The 20812-nt window shown below is 31.8% G+C and overlaps 1 protein-coding gene across 2 annotated transcripts in view; it reads left to right on the forward strand.

The window, feature by feature from the left end:
* Positions 1-20812, forward strand: part of nedd4a (NEDD4 E3 ubiquitin protein ligase a) — a 104289-nt gene that overhangs the window by 77972 nt on the left and 5505 nt on the right. For both annotated transcript variants that reach the window (XM_073930132.1, XM_073930131.1), the window contains 12 exons: positions 489-566; positions 1107-1161; positions 3359-3417; positions 3760-3825; positions 6029-6258; positions 9200-9321; positions 10461-10531; positions 11521-11616; positions 14725-14798; positions 16376-16436; positions 20188-20247; positions 20370-20477. In XM_073930132.1, coding sequence (XP_073786233.1) covers positions 489-566; positions 1107-1161; positions 3359-3417; positions 3760-3825; positions 6029-6258; positions 9200-9321; positions 10461-10531; positions 11521-11616; positions 14725-14798; positions 16376-16436; positions 20188-20247; positions 20370-20477 — 1080 coding nt within the window. The remainder of the gene's footprint in view (positions 1-488; positions 567-1106; positions 1162-3358; positions 3418-3759; positions 3826-6028; positions 6259-9199; positions 9322-10460; positions 10532-11520; positions 11617-14724; positions 14799-16375; positions 16437-20187; positions 20248-20369; positions 20478-20812) is intronic.

Raw genomic sequence — 20812 nt, forward strand, 5'->3', positions numbered from 1 at the left:
TATGGGTGTTCCCCAGTACTGGGTTGCAGCTGGAAGGGCATCCACTGTGTAAAACATATGCTGGAATAGTTAACGGTTCATTCCGCTGTGGCAACCTCTTAAAATAGAGACTGAGCTGAATGAAAATGAATGAATGAACGGCAGCCAGAAGAGGGAATAATGTCAGATTTACTGTCATGCCCCTATAGACGCTGCATTAGAAACACACAAGCGGTCATTAAGTGTTTGTAATTTGATGCAAAGATGATATAGTACATGCATAAATACACATAAATGTTCATATGTTATAAATAATCACAATATTAAAAACTTTAAAGGAGTAAAGGTGCTGATGACCATTAAGGGCATCATAGCAGTCTTGCGAAAAGGGACCATCATCATCATCATGCGGTTTCTCTGGAATAGCCTTCACTGTAAGGGTTTTCCTGTGCATTGTTTGAGCTGGAATGAACTTCCTGTGTTTGCCATCTGCTTCCTGTCTGTCACAGGACGACCCACGGCTGAAGGTTCCAGTGCAGATGAGGAGGAGAGTCTCCCTCGACCCCACTGACCTCGGCCCGCTGCCGGTGAGATTATCGTCATGATGATGTCATAATGAAAACGTGATGTCATGAACATGTCATAATCAAAACGTGATGTCACCTGACGATCAATTTAACGTTTTAGCATTTTTTTTTATTTTGTAGTTCGTTTAGTAAACTTTTTCTATTTCATTATTTTTATTTATTCATTTTAAAATGTTCTGATATTTATACATTTCATTTATACCTATTGGTATTTCTGTTTATAGATGTTCTGGTTTTTATTAATATTCATTCATTCATGTATTTTCTTTTCGTCTTAGTCCCTTTATTAATCTGGGGTCACCACAGCAGAATGAACCGCCTTTTATTAACATAAAATGTTAAGATCTATATTTTTATTTATATTGTAAATAGTTTTTTACAACTTCAACAATAATATTTATGTGTTTCTGTGTGTGTGTGTGTGTGTGTGTGTGTGTGTGTATGTGTTTGTGTGTGTGTATGTGTGTGTACAATTGTAATTGTATGTGTGTGTTTTTATGATTATATTTGTGTGTGTGCATGTGTGTGTGTTTCTTATAGCCTGGTTGGGAGGAGCGAGTGCATAGTGATGGCAGAATCTTCTACATTGATCACAGTAAGTTGCACATTCAAAATCAAACCAATGCAGAGAATTAATCTAATATTTGTATCATCTACACTACCTGACAAAAGTCTTGTCGTGGATGCCTGTTGTAAGAGCAACAAATAATAACTTGACTTCTAGTTGAGCATTTGGAAAATCATTTCAAATACTGCAGAAGACCTACTGGAACCAGCATGCAGCCAAGATTCTTTTAGAAATCAGTCAAGTTTGGTGAAGGAGAAATCATGGTTTGGGGTTACATTCAGTATGGAGGTGTGCGAGAGATCTGCAGAGTTGATGATCAACATCAACAGCCTGAGGTATCAAGACATTTGTGCTGCCCATTACATTACAAAGCACAGGAGAGGGACAATTCTCCAGCAGGATAGCGCTCCTTCTCATACTTCAGCCTCCACATCAAAGCTCCTGAAAGCAAAGAAGGTCAAGCTGCTCCAGGATTGGCCAGCCCAGTCACCAGACATGAACATTATTGAGCATGTCTGGGGTAAGATGAAGGAGAAGGCGTTGAAGATTAATCCAAAGAGTCTTGATGAACTCTGGGAGTCCTGCTGAACGCTTTCTTTGGCATTCCAGATGACTTTATTAATCAGTGATTTGAGTCATGTCAGAGATGTATGGATGCAGTCCTCCAAGCTCATGATGGAGTCAGACACAATATTCATTCTGTCTCCACTGCAGCATGACTGCAAAATCAAGGCATGATCATATATTTTATTTTGGTAAAATAAGTGTAATCTAAAGGCCTTTGCCTTTCATATAAGACACTTCTGATACCAAATGATCAACTAGAAGTCCAGTTATTATTTGCTGTTCCTAAAACTTGGATTGGACAAGACTTTTGTCAGGTGTATATATTTTTAGTTTATTATATTTTTGACCATTATATATTTTTTTATTTTTCATTCATTTATTTATACATTTTGACATTGACTACTGATTTCTTATACACACTTATTTTCATTTATGTAATAATTTTTTACAAATTTATTAGCTCTTTTATTTAAAAGTTTTAGCTGCATTTTAAAGCTGTTATTTAAAGCCCTTTTTCTTATTTATTTAAAATATAATTTTTTTAAATGTCATATAATAATTTGTATTAATTTCTAACAGTGAATTTATTTGTATTTATTTTATTAGTATTTAATATTTATAATATTTTTTTATAATTAGATTTTTCAGACTGTTAATTTTTGTGTGTGTGTTATAGCTTTTCTATTTTGTCTAAAAAGTCTTATTTAAGTTGTTTTTCAAATATATTTAATATTTTTTTTATTTCTAACTAAATTTTATTATTAATAATAATAATAATAATAATTATTATTATTATCATAATTTGTAGTCATTGTTTTTAAATGTTTTGTATTGTTTTATAATATTGATTTTTTTAAACGTCACTTAATAATGTGTATTAGTTTCTAACATTGAATTTATTAGTATTTAATATTATTAGTATTTAATATTTAAAAAAAATTTATATACCATTTAATTTTTTGATGTTTTATAGCTTTTATTTTTTGTCTTAAAAGTCTTATTTCCTGAAGTTGTATTTTAAATATTTTTAATAAACTTTATATTATTTATAACTGTATATTTTATTTATAGCTATATTTTATTCATCCTCAATATTATCTATCATCATTTGTAATTAGTGTATTCAATTGTTTTGTATTTGTATTTATAGTATTGATTTATTTAATGTAATTTAATAATTTGTACTAATTTCTAACATTGGATTTGTTAGTATTTATTATTTATAATCTTTTTTTATAATTAAATCTTTAAAAATCTTTTACATTTAGTTTGTTTTATTTATAGATTTTCTATTTTGTCTAAAAGTCTTATTTCTTTAAGTTGCTTTTGAACTATATTTAATAAAATGTACTTTGTTGATAACTATTATTTATCATAGTTTTATTGTAATTGTTGTATTCAAATGTTGTGCTTTTAAAAAAAAAACAATTATAAAAATATTTTTATTTAGCTTTATTAACCATTAAATAAATTTTTAAATAATAATTTTTCTGAATCTTTTTATTTTATTTATGAATTTATTTTCTATGTTTTAATTTTTAGCTTTTGAAACTTGCGTTGCTTGTTAATTAATTCATTCATTCATTCATTTTATAACTTATTTTTCTTATTTGATTTGCACCAATTTATTTATTATTTGTTTGTTTGTTTTTTCCAGACACAAAAACCACACAATGGGAAGACCCACGACTACAGAATTCAGCCATCACTGGTCCAGTAAGTGTTTTTGGGTTCATTTTAAAGCTCTTATACAGTCAGCCGTTTGAACAGAAACAGATCTTTAATGGATCACATTGAGTCAGACTGCTGGAACACACAGTAATCTTCGCCATATCGTGTTTCTGAAAGTGTATCCTGATCCTGAAACCCTCTTCATTTCTTCCCTTTGGTTTCCCGTAAAGGGTTTGTGTGTGTGTGTGTGTGTGTGTGTGTGTGTGTGTGTGTGTGTGCGTGTGTGTCATTGATGTCTCAAAGTTATATTTGTCCTGAATGAGGAGTCAGGGGCAGATAAGAGCCGGTCAATTATTGGCCAAGTGATTGTGTTCTGCTTTATTTCAGGCCGTGCCTTACTCCAGAGACTATAAACAGAAGTACGAGTATTTCCGCAAGAAACTCAAGAAACCGGTATGTCCTTCACACTTTTTGGCCAGATTTAGTGTATTTTCACAACAAAACACAAGATTTAAAGCAAATAATGCTGTACATTTTGAAAAAAGCTGGTGTGAATATGTAACCTTAAGGCTGTGATTTAAACCTGGAGGGACTGTCTGATTATTGTATTAATTTGATGAATATTTAGTTATCTTTAGTTATTTTCAGTAATTTAATGTCTTACATGGTGATTTTATTTAGCATAATTCATGAGCTTGCTTCAGTGTAATGTTTCATAATTAGTATAGAATCTATACAGAATATTTACAGGTTTATTTAAAATTGAAGATATCTTTAGTGTATATTAATACATTTTGTTCATAAGTATTTATATTTTTGTTTACAATAAAATTGCAATATATATATATATATATATATATATATATATATATATATATATATATATATATATATATATATATATATACACTTGAAGTCATGAATTATTCGTCCCCCTGTTTATTTTTTTCCTCAATTTCTGTTTAACGGAGAGCAGATTTTTTCAACACATTTCTAAACATAATAGTTTTAATAACTCATCTCTAATAACTGATTTATTTTATCTTTGCCATGATGACAGTCAATAATATTAGACTAGATATTCTTCAAGACACTTCTATACAGCTTAAAATGACATTTAAAGGATTAATTAGGTTAATTAGGTTAATTAGGCAAGTTATTGTATAACAATGGTTTGTTCTGTTGAAAATAATAAACTATAATAAACTAATGAAAAATAAATAGCTTAAAGGGGCTAATAATTTTGATCTTAAAATGTTTTTTAAAAAATTAAAAACTGCTTTTATTCTAGCTGAAATAAAACAAATAAGACTTTTTCCAGAAGAACATACTGTAAAAAATTCCTTCCTCTATAAAACATCATTTGGAAAATATTTAAAAAAGAAAAAAAATATTTATATATATATATGTATATATATATATATATATATAATAAATAATAAATAACTATTATTATTAAAAAAACATTTATTGTTTTATTTTACAATTTAATGAATAATACTTTGCTTGTGTTTTTCATCGCCAAACAAGCCAGATCCTGTCAAGTCCTGACGAATAAATATATAAATATGCAGTTATATACATGCAAATTAAACATATTATTAACATAAATTAATGTTGCATCTCCAGGCATACATCCCAAATCGCTGCTTTTATATATTATTTTTATTATTATTGATAACTTTTTCTGTTATATTGATTTTATTCATTTATTTATTTTTAACTGTTTATATAATTATTTTTGATCATCTAAAAATAATTTTTAATAATACCCAAACTATTTTTATATTACTTGATTTGATTATATTTGATTTGATTTAATTTAATCATTTATATTTTTTTATTTATAACTAAATTTTGTATTTTTTATTTCTGAACATTTTTCAAGTATATTCTATTTATACATTTTATAAATATTTATTTATATTTTCATTTATAATTGTCCTGTTTTAATATTTTTTCGTTTATACACACACACACACACACACACACACACACATACACACACACACACACACACACATATATATATATATATATATATATATATATATATATATATAAATATATAATTATATAGTTGTTGTCATTATTATTATTGACCATTAATAGCTTTATTTACAACTTCTCTATTTCCTTAATAATATTTTTGCGTGTATTTTTTAAACATTTTTGTAAAGGGATGAGAAAAATATATAATTTAATCACCTAACAAGCCTAATAAATAAATATGCAATCATATACAATTAAATAAAGCATACACACATAGGTATTTGTGATTTTTTTTAAATTTACTTTTTCAAATATTTTTAAAATGATTTTTAACATATTCAGGAATTTTTCACTGTATTTCCTATAAAAAAAATTCTTCTGGAGAAAGTCTTATTTGTTTTATTGCAGCTAGAACAAAAGCAGTTTTTATTTTTTTTAAACCATTTAAAGGTCAATATTATTAGGCCACTTAAACAATATTTGTTTTGAATTTTCCACAAAACAAACCACCGTTATACAATGACTTGCCTAATTACTGTAACTTTACCCTAATTGACCTAGTTAGGCCTTTAAGTGTCCTTTTAAGCTGAATACTAGTATCCTCAAAACTATATACGTTGACTTCAACTGTAAATAACCAAAAGCCTCTGTTGTGTGTCTGCAGGCAGAGATCCCGAATCGCTTCGAGCTGAGTGTGCGGCGTAACGCAGTGCTGGAGGACTCATACAGACGCATCCTGTCCGTCAAGCGCTCGGAGCTGCTGAAGGCCCGCCTCTGGGTGGAGTTTGAGGGAGAAAAGGGGCTGGACTATGGGGGCGTGGCCAGAGAGTGGTTCTTCTTGATCTCCAAGGAAATGTTCAATCCGTATTATGGGCTGTTTGAGTATTCAGCCACGTGAGTGAAGCAGCTTTCATTCTCTCAGAAAAATCAGACTCTTAGGAGTTGTGCTGTCAGATTGCATTATAGGCAAAACACTGCAGACAAAATTATTAAATGAGTGTGAATGGATGTTTCCCAGTGATGGGTTGCAGCTGGAAGGACATCCGCTGCGTAAAACATGTGCTGGATAAGTTGGCGGTTCATTCCACTGTGGCGACCCTTGATTTATAAAGGGACTAAGCCGAAAATAAATTGAATGATTTTTATAGACCTTTTTCTTGGAACGCAAAATTACCCATGATGCTTTGCATGTATGCGCAAGGAGAATGCGAAGAACTTCTGGTCGGCAGCTGATGCGTGTAAACAGTCACATTTGGACAGCTTTGAAACGATAGTTTTAATCTATTTTACCTGCTTTTATCCTCTTTGAGCTAACACTGTTGTCCATCAGCAGCATCTCCTGGACTGATCATTTACAGAAATGCGATCTAATAGGATGGAAAACAGCTGCTGTGAGGCGTTTTCCCCTCGTTGTCAGACGGCATCTTCTGCAGTTTAAATGAAGCCTCGTCATCGCTAAAGTCAACATTTTCTCTTTATTTCAAATATATAACCAGCCCAAACAAATGTAATTCACCAAAATGTTTGACACACACACGTAGCCTGTACTGTGCCACTGACACACTGATTTAATAACTGTGACAAAGTGAAAATATAGGCTAGTGTCATTTCGAAATGACTGAAAAACACAAACCCTGGTGAAAACAACACACGAAATAAAACACAAACGGCTCGCGATTAGAATGAACAGCAAATCAGCAGCAGAGGATCAATAACAGACTTTTATTGCTCATTTTTGTAATTGCACGACTTTCATACCTGTTAAGTTTCATGCCAGTACTCTGGTTTGCTCTCTCTCTCTCTGTGTGTGTGAGTGAGTGTGTGTGTGTCTGTGTGTGTGTGTGTGTGTGTGTGTGTGTGTGTGTGTGTGTGTGTGTGTGTGTGTGTGTGTGTGTGTGTGTGTGTGTGTGTGTGTGTGTGTGTGTTAAAGAGCCGCTGAGCTAACAGCTGACAGGCTGACACACACTGTATTTCTGACGGCAGACACGTGAACTAGGAGAACGTTTTTCTCGTATTTCTGACGTGCTTGAACCACATGTGACAGATTATAACAGCTTTAACAGACACATTTTTAAGTTGTGTGTCACAAAAACACTTTGTTATCCATTAAAAACGTTGTTGAAACCCATTTTCGGAGCGCAAATGACCAGTTGTACACGCTGTAAACGGAAGTTTTTAGCATTCTACCGGAAGACGCTGGTCGCTATGGCGCCCTCCATGCAGCAGCCATGAAAAAGGTCTATAGTCCGTTTTGTTGTGACTTTTTTGACTTAAATCTTAAGTAAATGGACGTGGAAAGTGTGTGAGTAGTCAAAGAGAAGTTAAAACCCTTAATGTAATCAGTGGCGCCCCCAGAAAACTTTCTTAGGGGTGGCCAGAAGAGGCCGCACCAAATCTTGGGGTGGCACACAAAAAAGTAATGAATTAAGTGTAATGTTATATTTTTGTTTTTGGTAAATGTAATATTGTAGTTTTTATTCATTGAATTAATTCTTCTTGAAATATTGATATTGATATTGATATATACTGTATAAATAACTTTTATAAATAACTTTTTACGTGCTTTTATTGTACATCATATGGTATATGCCATGTCTAAAATTAATGAAGATTAATGAGTTTATTATTCCCAGAGATGGGTTGCTGCTGGAAGGGCATCCATTGTGTAAAAATTTGCTAGATAAGTTGGCGGTTCATTCCACTGTGGCGACCCTGGATTAATATAGGGACTAAGACGAAAAGAAAATGAATGAAAGAATAATGAGTTTATTAATAACCCAAACAAATGATCAAACTGAACCAAAAAGGCATTACTATACACACTCACTATACCTAATAATATCATTTATCCATGTTACTTTTTGAGCCATTTTATTAATGCAGCTTCTTCTATTGATAAACTGTACCTTAAGGTAAATATTAAATTGCCATTGCTGTCTATTGAAGGTGTGTGCGTGCTGTCAACGACGATCGGGAAGGGTAGTGGCGGTTCTAGTTTAAATGACACCCTGGGGGAACCACCCTATACACCCCACCTCCCTTGAATTGTTAGATTTGTTATTCAATAAATATAACAATTTATTTATATTTATTTTAAATAAATACAATTAATATTATTATACAATTAATATTCTGAATAAATAACAGAAATCAATCCTAAATATTACTGGAAAACAACAACTGGAGTGATATGCCAAGATCACTTAAGAAAACTTTTGCATGAAAATTAATTATGACATTTCTAAAGAATACAAAAAATGTATTATAGAATTATCTGTGGTCTTAGACCAGATCATGGCTGAGAAATCATGTTATGAAGTATTACCTCCCTGACTCATTATCCCTCCTTTCTGCTTTAAAGGCATGCTTAGTGAAAGTAACATCATCATCATATTATAAAAACTTTAGTCGACTTTCACCTCTGCACAAAAGGCTGTTACTCCGTTTCACGGCGCATGAGCGGCGCGTATTTTGTCGGCGTGCATGCAAACAACCAACCGGAATTCACACGGGAGTGCGTGAGGCGCGTGGGAATGGTTTTCTGCGCGCATGCGTCAGTTTGCTTTCACCAGCATTCAGCATTGAACCAGCACTAAGGGGGAGAGACAATGAATCAGCTACGTCAGTAACACCAACAATAATTTAGTGGCTGCATATTATTTATTTAAATGTTGTGGATTTATAAGTACATAATGTCAACAGCAAAATTATATTGGGGTGGCCGAAGGGGTGGCCACAGGGGTGGCCAGAGTTTACCGAGGGGTGGCCGTGGCCTGGATGTAATGAACTGTAATGACTGTAAATTGTAATCAAGATGTTAATGTGACTGTTTCAGGGACAACTACACCCTGCAGATCAACCCAAACTCAGGTCTGTGTAACGAGGACCACCTCTCCTACTTTAAGTTCATCGGCCGGGTGGCTGGTATGGCGGTTTATCACGGGAAGCTGCTGGATGGTGAGTAACCAGTCAAGACCAAACACAAACACAACTCATATTCACACTGTTTTACTGCGGCTCTGGGGCCTGTTGCACAAAACAAGTTCAACACACTCTGAGGTGCAGAGTAAGTTTTGGGTTGACAAATCCAAAGAAGTGCAAACGGGTAAAGATCGAGTTAGGTTAACCCTGGTTTTGCCCAGGATTAGTGACTAACTCTGGTGTGTTTTAAATGTTAAAGGGGATCTATTATGTGAAAGTGACGTTTATAAGGGGTTTAAACATGGTGGAGTGTCAGCAGTGTGTAAATATCTTCAGCCTCTAATGGTCAACATGAATGAATTGTATTTGTTATAATCAGACTTGATAAAAACACTTTGATTGACATTCTCCCTTTGTACGTGTCATCAGAGGGGGAAAGCCCCGCCCACTAGTGACCATCTCTCCCTCATTAGCATCTGAGGTTAGTCTTGTTTTGGAATCTGCCACTATGCTAACACATAGGCATTTGTAGCTCCACCCTCTTCTGAAAAAAGCACAATCTCATTTAAATTTAAAGTGACAGTCACCGAAATTCCTCAATTAGGATAAAAGCCTAAAAGGGTCAGTTTCAGGGAGTTATTACACATTATCTGTGTGCTATTTTCAGCTGAAACTTCACACACACTATTAATATTTTACATCTCGTAAAATGGAGCATAATAGCTCCTCTTTAAATATGAATAATATGTAATTTTTAAATATGTAAATGTTAAGCATTAATAATATTAACTGAAAATTTGACAGTATTTGAATATATAAAATATAAATAAATATAATTAATATAATATAAATTAATTTATTAATAATAGCAAAAATTAATTTGACTCTATCATGCTTTGTGTAAAACTCATTCAGCAAAACAAAGCCATGCGCAGGAGGACTGGTAGTGGCTTTATTGCCAAAATATTACAAATATATTGTATATTATGATAATTATATTCCAATAATAGCTGCCACTTACAAATGTCACTTTACTCGCAGCTGATTGGTCCAATTTGGGTTTGCATCTCTAACCTATAATAAACCCACCTTCTTAAGGCCAAAACAACAGATGTCACCTGCTCTCAGCTTTGTGTTGCTCTGAAGTGTTTTTGTTGTTGTTTTTGTCTGCGTAGCATTCTTCATCCGACCATTCTACAAGATGATGCTGCAGAAGCCAATCACGTTACAGGATATGGAGTCAGTGGTGAGTCACATGCACTGCTTAGCCAATAAGAAACAATTATATACTCGGAAAATCAGCTTTTTTTGGAGAAAGCTAATTTTTTTTTTGCAATATTTTTATTTTATTTTTTATTTATGTTTTATTTATGTATTTTTATTTTATTTTTATTTATGTTTTATTTATTTTATTTTTTATTTATCCTTTATTTGTTTCGTTTTTCATTTTAATATTTTTTTTACATTTATTTTATTTTACTTACTCTTTATTTATTTTTTATTTTTTGTTAGTTTTATTTCTTTATTTTATTTTTTAAATATTATTTTATTTTTTTATTTTAATCTTTTTATTTTGTTTAATATTTTATTTTATTTTATTACTGGCATAATTTCATTCCAGCAACTGTTTATATACGTATTTTTATTAAGGTAAAAACAATTATTTAATAATTTTCAAGCAATTTTTGTTTTTACTTGATTTAATTCAATTATATTTTATTTTATTTTTTATTTTATTATTTTTAATTTAATTAAATTGTTTTTTATTTAACGTAATTTTATTTTATTTTATTTTATTTTATTTTATTTTATTTTATTACTGGCATAGTTTTATTCCAGTAACTGATTATATACTTATTTTTATTCATGTAAAAATATTTTTTTAATAAATCCCAAGCAATTTTTGTTTTAATAGATTTAATTTTATTTTATTATTTGAAATTAAATTTTATTTTATTATTTTTAATTAAATTTTATTTTATTTAATATGTTTTATTTTATTTTATTTTATATTATATGGTGTGTTCAGTAACAGTAGCAAATCATTACAAACAAAGTCAATATCTCTGGGTTGTTAGAAGTAGTTAAAGTTACATTTTAACACACAGTGGGTGCAGAGAACACTAATAACGTGGTTAATATCCCATAAAGTTTTGCCTTAGGCGCTTCACACTCAAAATACCGGTAAAACACTTGTACTGAACTCTCAACCTGTTGTTTTTGCTCATATTTCAGGACAGCGAGTATTTTAATTCCCTCAGGTGGATCCTAGAAAACGACCCCACAGACCTGGACCTCCGGTTCACCATCGACGAGGAGCTTTTTGGACAGGTATTCTTCTCTAAATCTAATGACACTGTCATTTTATTTAGAATTTTATATCATACTGTATATTAATGTCAAAAATCTGAGGTAAATATTTTGCAGTTTTTTGCATTTGTTTTATCTGTATTATATTGTCCATGAAGAGAGCTGTGCTTAGCCAATAGTGATGTTTCCATACAATGATATGAGTTAGATTTAGATTAGATGAGGAACTTTTTAGGCAGGTACGTTTCTCTAAATGGAATGTACACTCATACAGGGTTTCTGCAGGGTCTAAAGATATGAAAACATTTCAGTTTTAGCCCTTAAAAAGTTTTAAAATCACTGAACTTTTATTTTTCTTCGACTTAAATAATTGTAATTCATTTCATTTTAATTATTTTTTTTAATGTTATGTTATTTATTTTATTTACATTTTATTTTGTTATGTTAGATCAACATCATTATTTAAAAAGTTTTTAAATCAATGAACATTTTTTTTAATTGAATTGTAATTTATTTATTTGTTTTTTATGTTTTATTTTTGTTTTTGTTTATTTGTTTTATGTTAATAATTTATATTATAAATTTTTTTTTCATATGTTAGCCCAACATCATTATTTAAAAAGTTTTAAAATCACTAAACAATTACTTTAGATTTTAAACAATTATAATTTGTTTAATATTTATTTTATTTACATATTTGTTTATTTATTTATTTGTTTGTTTATTTTATTTTATTATGTTAAATTAAAATTCATTGGTAACACTTTACAATAAGGTTCATTAGTTAATGCATTTACTAACATGAACTAATCATGAACAACACTTGTACAGCATTTATTAATCATAATTGAACATTTACTAATGCATTATTAACATTCAAGTCCGTGCTTGTTAACATTAGTTAATGCACCATGAGTTAACATGAACTAATAATGAACTACTGTATTTTTATTAACTAACGTTAACTAACATGAACAGATACAGTAGTAAATATATTGTTCATTGTTTGTTCATCTTAGTAAATGCATTAATTAACATTAACTAATGAACCTTATTGTAAAGTGTGACCAATTCGTTCATTCATTCATTTTCTTTTCAGCTTAGTCCTTTTTTTAATCTGGGGTCGCCACAGCGGAATGAACCGCCAACTTATCCAGCATGTGTTTTACACAGCGGATGTCCTTCCAGCCACAACCCATCTCTGGGAAACATCCACACACACTCATACACTAGGGATAATTTAGGGATAAACTATGCGAACGCAGGGAGAACATGCAAACTCTACACAGAAACGCCATCAGGCATGGTTCAGTTGGCCGGCCCTGGCCCGATTGGAAGAGGTGTGCCTGAATGCGGTTCACTTGGGCTTTGGCGCGGTACGCTGGTAGTGTGAGTGCAAAGTATGTCTGAGCACGAAACTAAAGAGGAGATGTGAATTTTTAGGGACTGTTTGATATGGATTTATTAATCTTTCTTACTGTTCAATGAACGCAAACTGTCGAAGATTATTAAGGACGCAAACCCCTCACTGCACCACAGCTGCACCTTCAGCAAACCTCCTAATTCCTGCAGCACGAGGGCTTCGTGATTGTTTATGTGTGTCAAAGGTGGCTGATCTGTTCTGGGAAATATTTAACTGTGTCAATGCATATCAAACGATTAAAACAAAATACCTAAAGAAATCTCCACTTAACTGAATAGCACATCATCGATGACGTAAGTGTGCTCCGGCTTGGATGCATTGTGAGTGCAGGCCATAGGGCTGAGGGGTGGAGGGACAAGCGTGCTTCAGCACAGTTCAGGGCAACTGTACATAGAGTGAGTACGCCCTTAGTTAGAACATTAATAATTGTAGTTTATTTAATTCAATTTTATTAGATTTTTTAATTTTATTTACTTGTTTTTTGGTATTTATTTATTTGAATTTGAATTTAGATTTATTTATTGATTTGGATAGCCCCTTGAGATGAATCATCTCATTTTCGAGGGGGTCCCTAAAAAGTTTATAAATCATATCAAATAAATAAATAATAATCACATAATTGATTAATTAATAAATAGTTTAATTATTAAATAAATAAATCACAAGTACATACAACACACCATAATGTACATACAACTAGCAAACAAACAAACAAACACTCCACCTGAAACACTTCCCACAATCTAAAGCCTAAAAAAATGTTATTTTATTCTCTTATGTTTGGTTAACATCATTATTTAAGATGTTTTAAAATCACTGAACATTTTTTAGAACTTAATTGTAATTTATATAAAATTTTTATTTATATATTATATATTATATTATATATTATATATTTTTTATTTTATTTATTTGTTTGATCTTATTTATTTACTTTTTATTTCCCTATATTAGATCAACATCATTATCTAAAAATTTAAAATCACTGAAGATTTTTTAAGAACTTAAAAAATTAGTTTAGTTTTTTTATTTTGTTTTTTTACATTTTATTTACATTTTATTTTCCCATTTCCATATAATGTGACCTCTTACAACCATTTAGTTTATTTTTAAACATTAAAATATTTATTTATTTCAGTATTTCAAATAGCATTACTACAGATTACTTGGACCACCATTAATATTTTAAGTTTTAAAAGGCCTAACAAGTTTTTAAAGACTTAAAAAATTGTAATTCCTTAAATTGTTATTTATTTTATTTTCATTTTTTAAATTTAAAATTATATATATATTTTTCATAAATTATATATATATATATATATATATATATATATATATATATATATATAGTGACAAATATTTTTTAATTTGTAATTTTCTAAGACATAAATACTTCATTTAATTTTAATATATTACGATTTTTCCTTGATTGTTGTTTATTTTATGTACATGTTGTTTTCTTATGTTCATGTGATGTGACGTCTAATAACCAAAAGTAGTAAAGTAGATTTAAGTACTATTTTCCATTCATAATTCTCTTTAAAAGCTCTTAAATTTGACTTGAAACCCGCAGAAACCCTGAATATAATCATTCCCGATAACATACTGAATGCTGCATGATAACTGTAGCCAAGATTGAGTGGATGGCATGAATGAAAGCTTTATAAACTGATTATTCCAGTGATGTTGATCTGTTTGTTCTGCAGACGCACCAACATGAGCTGAAACCAGGAGGTGCTGATATCGTGGTCAATGACACCAACAAGAAGGAGTACATTCAGTAGGTTTTACCGCCATCTAGTGGCACAGTATAAAGCACCTTTTGTTTTGTTTTTAATTAATAACCTTTTATACTGTTATATATTATTATTTATACTTTATTGTTATATATTAATGTTTTTTATTTATTTAGAAAAATATTTTACATTTATGGTTATTTTATTTATTATTGTTATCGTATATTGTTTTATTATTATTATAAAAAATTAATTTTATTTTATGAATAATTATTATTATTTAATAAATTAGTTTTATTATTTTGCATATAATAATTAACCTACTGCATCTCTAAACATCTCAGGGTTCAAAATGACTGTAAGATACTGTTTATTTTATTATTTTTAAATTTATATTATGATTATTATTTAAAAATAACTTTATGAATCTTATTATTATTATTATCATTATTTAATACGTTTTCTTTTCTTTATTCTTTATGTAATTTTACTTTTTTTTCTATTATTTTGCATAATTATTGACCTACTTTTATTAAACACAGAAAAAATATTTTTGGATGAATTTTGCAAACTGTTATGCTATAGTATTTTTTTTACTATGGATGTCAATAGTTATAAGCTTCCAAAGGAAACATAGATCTTTAAAAGCAGTAGAGCTCGAGTAAATCTTCAAGTTTATTTATAAAGCAAATGTTGTGCTAAAGTTCTGTACAAAGCAATACCCAAAATTAAATATTACCACAACAACAACAACATAAAGCTTATAAGATATTGTACAAGTAAAAGGATGCAAAATAAGCCATAAATACACTCAAACTTGATCTTGAAATGTTAAGTTTTCATTTTTGGCTGAAATATATCTTTAAAGTCCTATTCTGCCTCTTTTTACAATGTAAAATAAGTCTGATGTATAATTAGTGTGTATGTGTAAAGTTTCAGCTCAAAATAGCACATAAATAATGTTTAATAACTCTCTGAAACTGTATCTTTTAGGTTTTGATCCTAATTGTGCTGTTTTGGTGACTGTCGCTTTAAATTCAAATGAGATTGTGCTCTTTTTAAAGAGAGCGGAGCTACAAATGCCTGAGTGTCAGCATAGTGGCAGATTCAAAAACAGGACTAATGTTATCTGTGGGAAAATCTGAAAATGTCAGTGTGTGCTTCGTGTTTCTGTCAGGCTATTGAGACTCCTGTCGCTGTTCATTTGTGCTTCATCTAAAACTCCCCATCTATAGTCCTCTTAGTCTCTGCTGACATTATCTTCAGCAGCTCAAACACTCTAATGGCTAATGGACAGACGGCTGCTTCTCACTCATGGCTGCTGTTTATGCAAATGAGGGAGAGATGGGCACTAGTCGGCGGGGCTTTCCCCCTCTGATGACACGTACAAAGGGAGAATGTCAATCAAAGTGTTTCATTCATCAAGTCTGATTATAACAAACACAATTCATTCATGTTGACCATTAGAGGCTGAAGATATTCACACACTGCTCACACACAACTGTGTTTAAACCCATTATAAAAGTGATTTTTGCATGAAAGGTCTCCTTTAAAGTCATCAATGTTTGCCAGATCATGCTTCAGGATTGATTTCAGCGCTGTCTCTGGTGTTTGTTTGCAGTCTGGTGATGCAGTGGAGGTTTGTGGATCGCATACAAAGACAGATGACGGCCTTTAAGGAGGTAAAGACAAACATTCTGCCATTTGGGTCACTGTTAAGAGTGAGAGTTTCTCTGTCTTATGTCACATTTAAAAGTCCCATGAGGTGCTTTGAGATGAGCATTTTGATGTTTGACATAATCTCAACTGAAACATGAAGACAGGGAGGGGCATAAATTAGCCACGCCCCTTTTTAAAAAACCGGCCAATAGTGTTTAGTTTTGATTACAGCTCTGCCAGTGAGAGTGGTTGAGCTCAAGCGCATCAAATAAAAAGTCAATGAGAAGAAGGGGGCGGGGCATGTCAGACACTAGAGAGCATTTGATTGGTCAGGAGATTTGATTAGAAACTGAAGTATGAGGTGATGTCAATAAATACGTTGATCCATTTAGGCTGAAGTGACAAAACTGCAAGCTTTACATGTTTATATCAGGTTTATATCTTCTAAACCTGGAGCACACTGGCTTATAGATATCCTTAACACTAACATACTGATACTGACAATGTTTATTTTAATTATTATTATTTTTTTAATAGCCATGATGTCACTACAGAGGAGTCAAGCTTTAAATAGTAATATTCATTCATTCATTCATTCATTTTCTTTTCGGCTCAGTCCCTTTATTAATCCGGGGTCGCCACAGCAGAACCAGAGGCTCGAACCAACGACCTTCTTGCTGTGAGGCGTAAGCATGGCCTACTGCGCCACTGCATCACCAATAGGTTGATATTATTTGATAAATATTATTTGGTTATTCTTGAGTTAGATGCTAATGGTCTAATCTGATTCTTAATGATCTATGCTAAGCTAAAACTCAACTGTTTAACTCTAGGGAGCTGTAAAATGAGGCTATTTTCTTTTTTGAAAAGTGCTATGTTACCTCATATATAACATACTTCCTTGTTTTTCGCTTTTTTTTTTGCTGTGATTTTTCACTATAAAAATGACTGATTTTGTGGCTGTAATACCCAGAATTTTGTGGACAATTTTGCGATTAAAATATATAAATATAAAAAATTATATATATATATATATATATATATATATATATATATATATATATATATATATATATATATATATATATATATTCATTTCTTTTCTTGTCAGCTTAGTCCCTTAATTAACCTGGAGGAAACCCACGCGAATGCAGGGAGAACATGCAAACTCCACACAGAAACGCCAACTGAGCCGAGCCTCGAACCAGCGACCTTCTTGCTGTGAGGCGACAGCACTACCTACTGCGCCACTGCTTTGCCATATATATATATATATATATATATATATATATATATATATATATATATATATATATATATATATATATATATATATATATATATATATATATATATATATATATATATATATATATATATATATATATATATATATATATATATATATAAAACCGGTCCAGTAAGTGGCGGTTCATTCCACTGTGATAAACCAGGAAAAAAGCTGAAGGAAAATGAATGACTGAAATCAGTCAAGTGCATTAATCAATAACATTAAAACTGACATTAATTAAATATGAACAATCTGTTGTCATTTCTGATATTTGGGATTTAGATTTAATGCAAGTAGAGCATGTAAATACTGGAAACATTGTAAATTAAGCTTGGTAGATTCAAATAATGTAGTATAAAACATTTTGAAACATCAATATCTGTGCATTGTCCATAAATAAAAAAAAAAACTTATCAGATCTATAGGTGTTATGAAGTGATATAAATAATGTAGAGTTTTATACATCATCTTTTTATTTTTTTATTTTAAAAATAGCTTAAATTAGCAAATAAAGCACAAGATAGGCCTACTGGGCTCAAAGGGGATGCCTCTCAGACACTTTTAGAAGCCGTCATTCATTCATACATTCATTCTCACTAGACTTGGTCTTGGTCTCTTGTTTATCCTCATAGCATCCACATGGGATAAAGGAACGGCATCTTAACTCTGTCTTTCATGAAATGGAGTTGCCGTTTAATGTATAGTAAATCAGACTCATTCAAAGTAGCAAAAACACGTCATGAACGCATGTTACACTTCCAACTGTACAGTGCGTTTTCTTTTCTTATAATGCACAGAGTTTTGAGGTAAGAGATGTTTTCATTTGCCATTCAGTGACAGTCAAGACAGTCTCATCCAGTTCATCAAACTCCGTCTTTTAAAATTGAAAGCTGAATAAAACAGCCTCCTAATAGAAGCCGGCGTATCAGCGTGCTGCTACATTGAAAACATGATTCAATTCGCACCTTCTGATTAGTTCTCGGGATATAGCGGCTTTTGCTGTCAAAGGCAGGTGGCGTTAAGCTGCTTTTGCCAACAAACTGTTATTTCTGAATGCACTGACGCTGTGATTTAGATGATTTGGAGCAAATCTATTGACGGTGTACTACGTGCCTAAAGCATTCACTCAATGTCATTAGCTCATTTTTGGCGAAAGAGGCATTTAGCGGCTTTTGCATCTGAACTCTTCAAGTGTGGAGTCCCGTGAAGGAGATGTTTTGTGTTTACCTCATTATTAAAGTTGTTGCACGTCCACCCGTTTCCATCTCAGAATGAGCGAGTTTGAGCTATTTCTAGATTAAGGTAGCATTCAGAAAAAATAAAACACCAGCAAAGAAACTCAACACAAAGAAACATAGAAACCTACAGCGAAGTATCATAGATATGTACACTAGATGTCGCCTGGCCTATTGTTGTCTATTGGACGGAATGCGTCAATAGCGCCGCCATCTTGCTACAGGGTAGCGCTCCTTTGAAATGAATGCAGGACCAAGGTACAGTGGAGGACTGTGGCCATGCAAAGTCAGAGATTTACACATATATCTGTGATCGGGAGTTTTCCTGGATGTTAGTGTGTAATTTTATTTTCTAATTACAAAAATTATAATTTTACATCACTTTTCTACATTGATGGATCAGTGACCGCACGGGCATTCCTGACTAAAAGCTTGTGTTTGTGTGTACAGAAATGTACTATTCACCCTCCCTGTTAAATTTGATCTAATCATGTCCTGAAACACAGCTCCTCTCCTGCTTTCACCTCTCATACTGACGGAGGGAGCGATTCGTTTGTGAATGAATCCCCCGAACGACTCTTTCACTAACGTTAGGCGACAATAATAGCGCAGCATCTCATTGTCATATTTCTTTTGCATTGTTTGCTGATTTTATTCAACAAAACTAGCATAAGCCGAGTGTTTAGTGCGAGTTGGAGCTGCTTTGCCGTATGGTGAATGCAGTAAGTGACTGTTATCATCAATAACGTTACCTGATTAGCACAAAAGTTCATAACATACAAAAACAGAAAAAAACATAATATTACCTATGAAATGTTCTGCCTTTGTGCTTTGATTTCTTTGTTTGCTCGTTACTACACCTGTAGACAGCACTAAAGTCCCGTATCTTCACGTAATAACACTGTCTTGTCTAGCGCGGGTGAATGACATTTGTCCTGGGAGCACTGTACCAATATGGCGGCGCTATTGACGCATGCTCAGGGTCCCTATGCGATATCTAGTGTATATATCTGTGGCGAAGTATAAATGCACGACTAGACATAAGGCAGGCGCCGTGGGTCCCGCCGATCACTCCACGCAGAAGTTTCCATCAGCCTTAAATGGTTAAACTCAACTGGTAAACTCTATGGGAAGCTGTAAAATGAGCCTTTTTGGGAAAAAGTTCTGTGTTACTTTATGTAAACGGCACAATTCTATACAGTAGGATACACTGTTCTTATATTTTTTGTCCTGATGTCTTGTCTTCAGGGTTTCTATGAGCTGATTCCTCAGGACCTGATCAAGATCTTTGATGAAAATGAGCTGGAGGTAGGCTTTTGACTTTTGTTGGTGTGTTTAGTTTCTTCATTTGAGGACTGTAACCCTGAGTCATTTCTCTGTGTGTGTGTGTGTGTGTGTGTGTGTGTGTCCGTGCGTGTGTGTGTGTTCAGCTGCTGATGTGTGGTTTAGGAGACGTGGACGTCAACGACTGGAGAGAAAACACCAAATATAAAAATGGCTACAACCCAAATCATCCCGCCATCATCTGGTTCTGGAAGGTCCGAGTTAATTTCTGAAATATATATATATATCTTTAAATGCTTCCAATGTTTCATGAATGAAATTTACAATAAACAAATATTATAAAAAGGGCAGAGTTTTCTTAGAGTATTCAGTAATTGAGATTTATTACAATTAATGCAGCTTGTGGAAGAGCTTTATAATCATGGACTTGTTTATCTATTTATTTTTATACAACTTATTTATATGTATATAATTTCAAAGTTATTTCTTTTTTATTTAAATGTTTGTATTTACTTGATTTTATTTTGTTTAAATCAAATTCTAAATGTTTATATTATGTACTTAAATGTATGTATATGAAGTAAACTGT

The sequence above is a fragment of the Danio rerio genome, chromosome 18 (assembly GCF_049306965.1).
Source record: "Danio rerio strain Tuebingen ecotype United States chromosome 18, GRCz12tu, whole genome shotgun sequence".
In the NCBI taxonomy this organism is placed as follows: domain Eukaryota; kingdom Metazoa; phylum Chordata; class Actinopteri; order Cypriniformes; family Danionidae; genus Danio; species Danio rerio.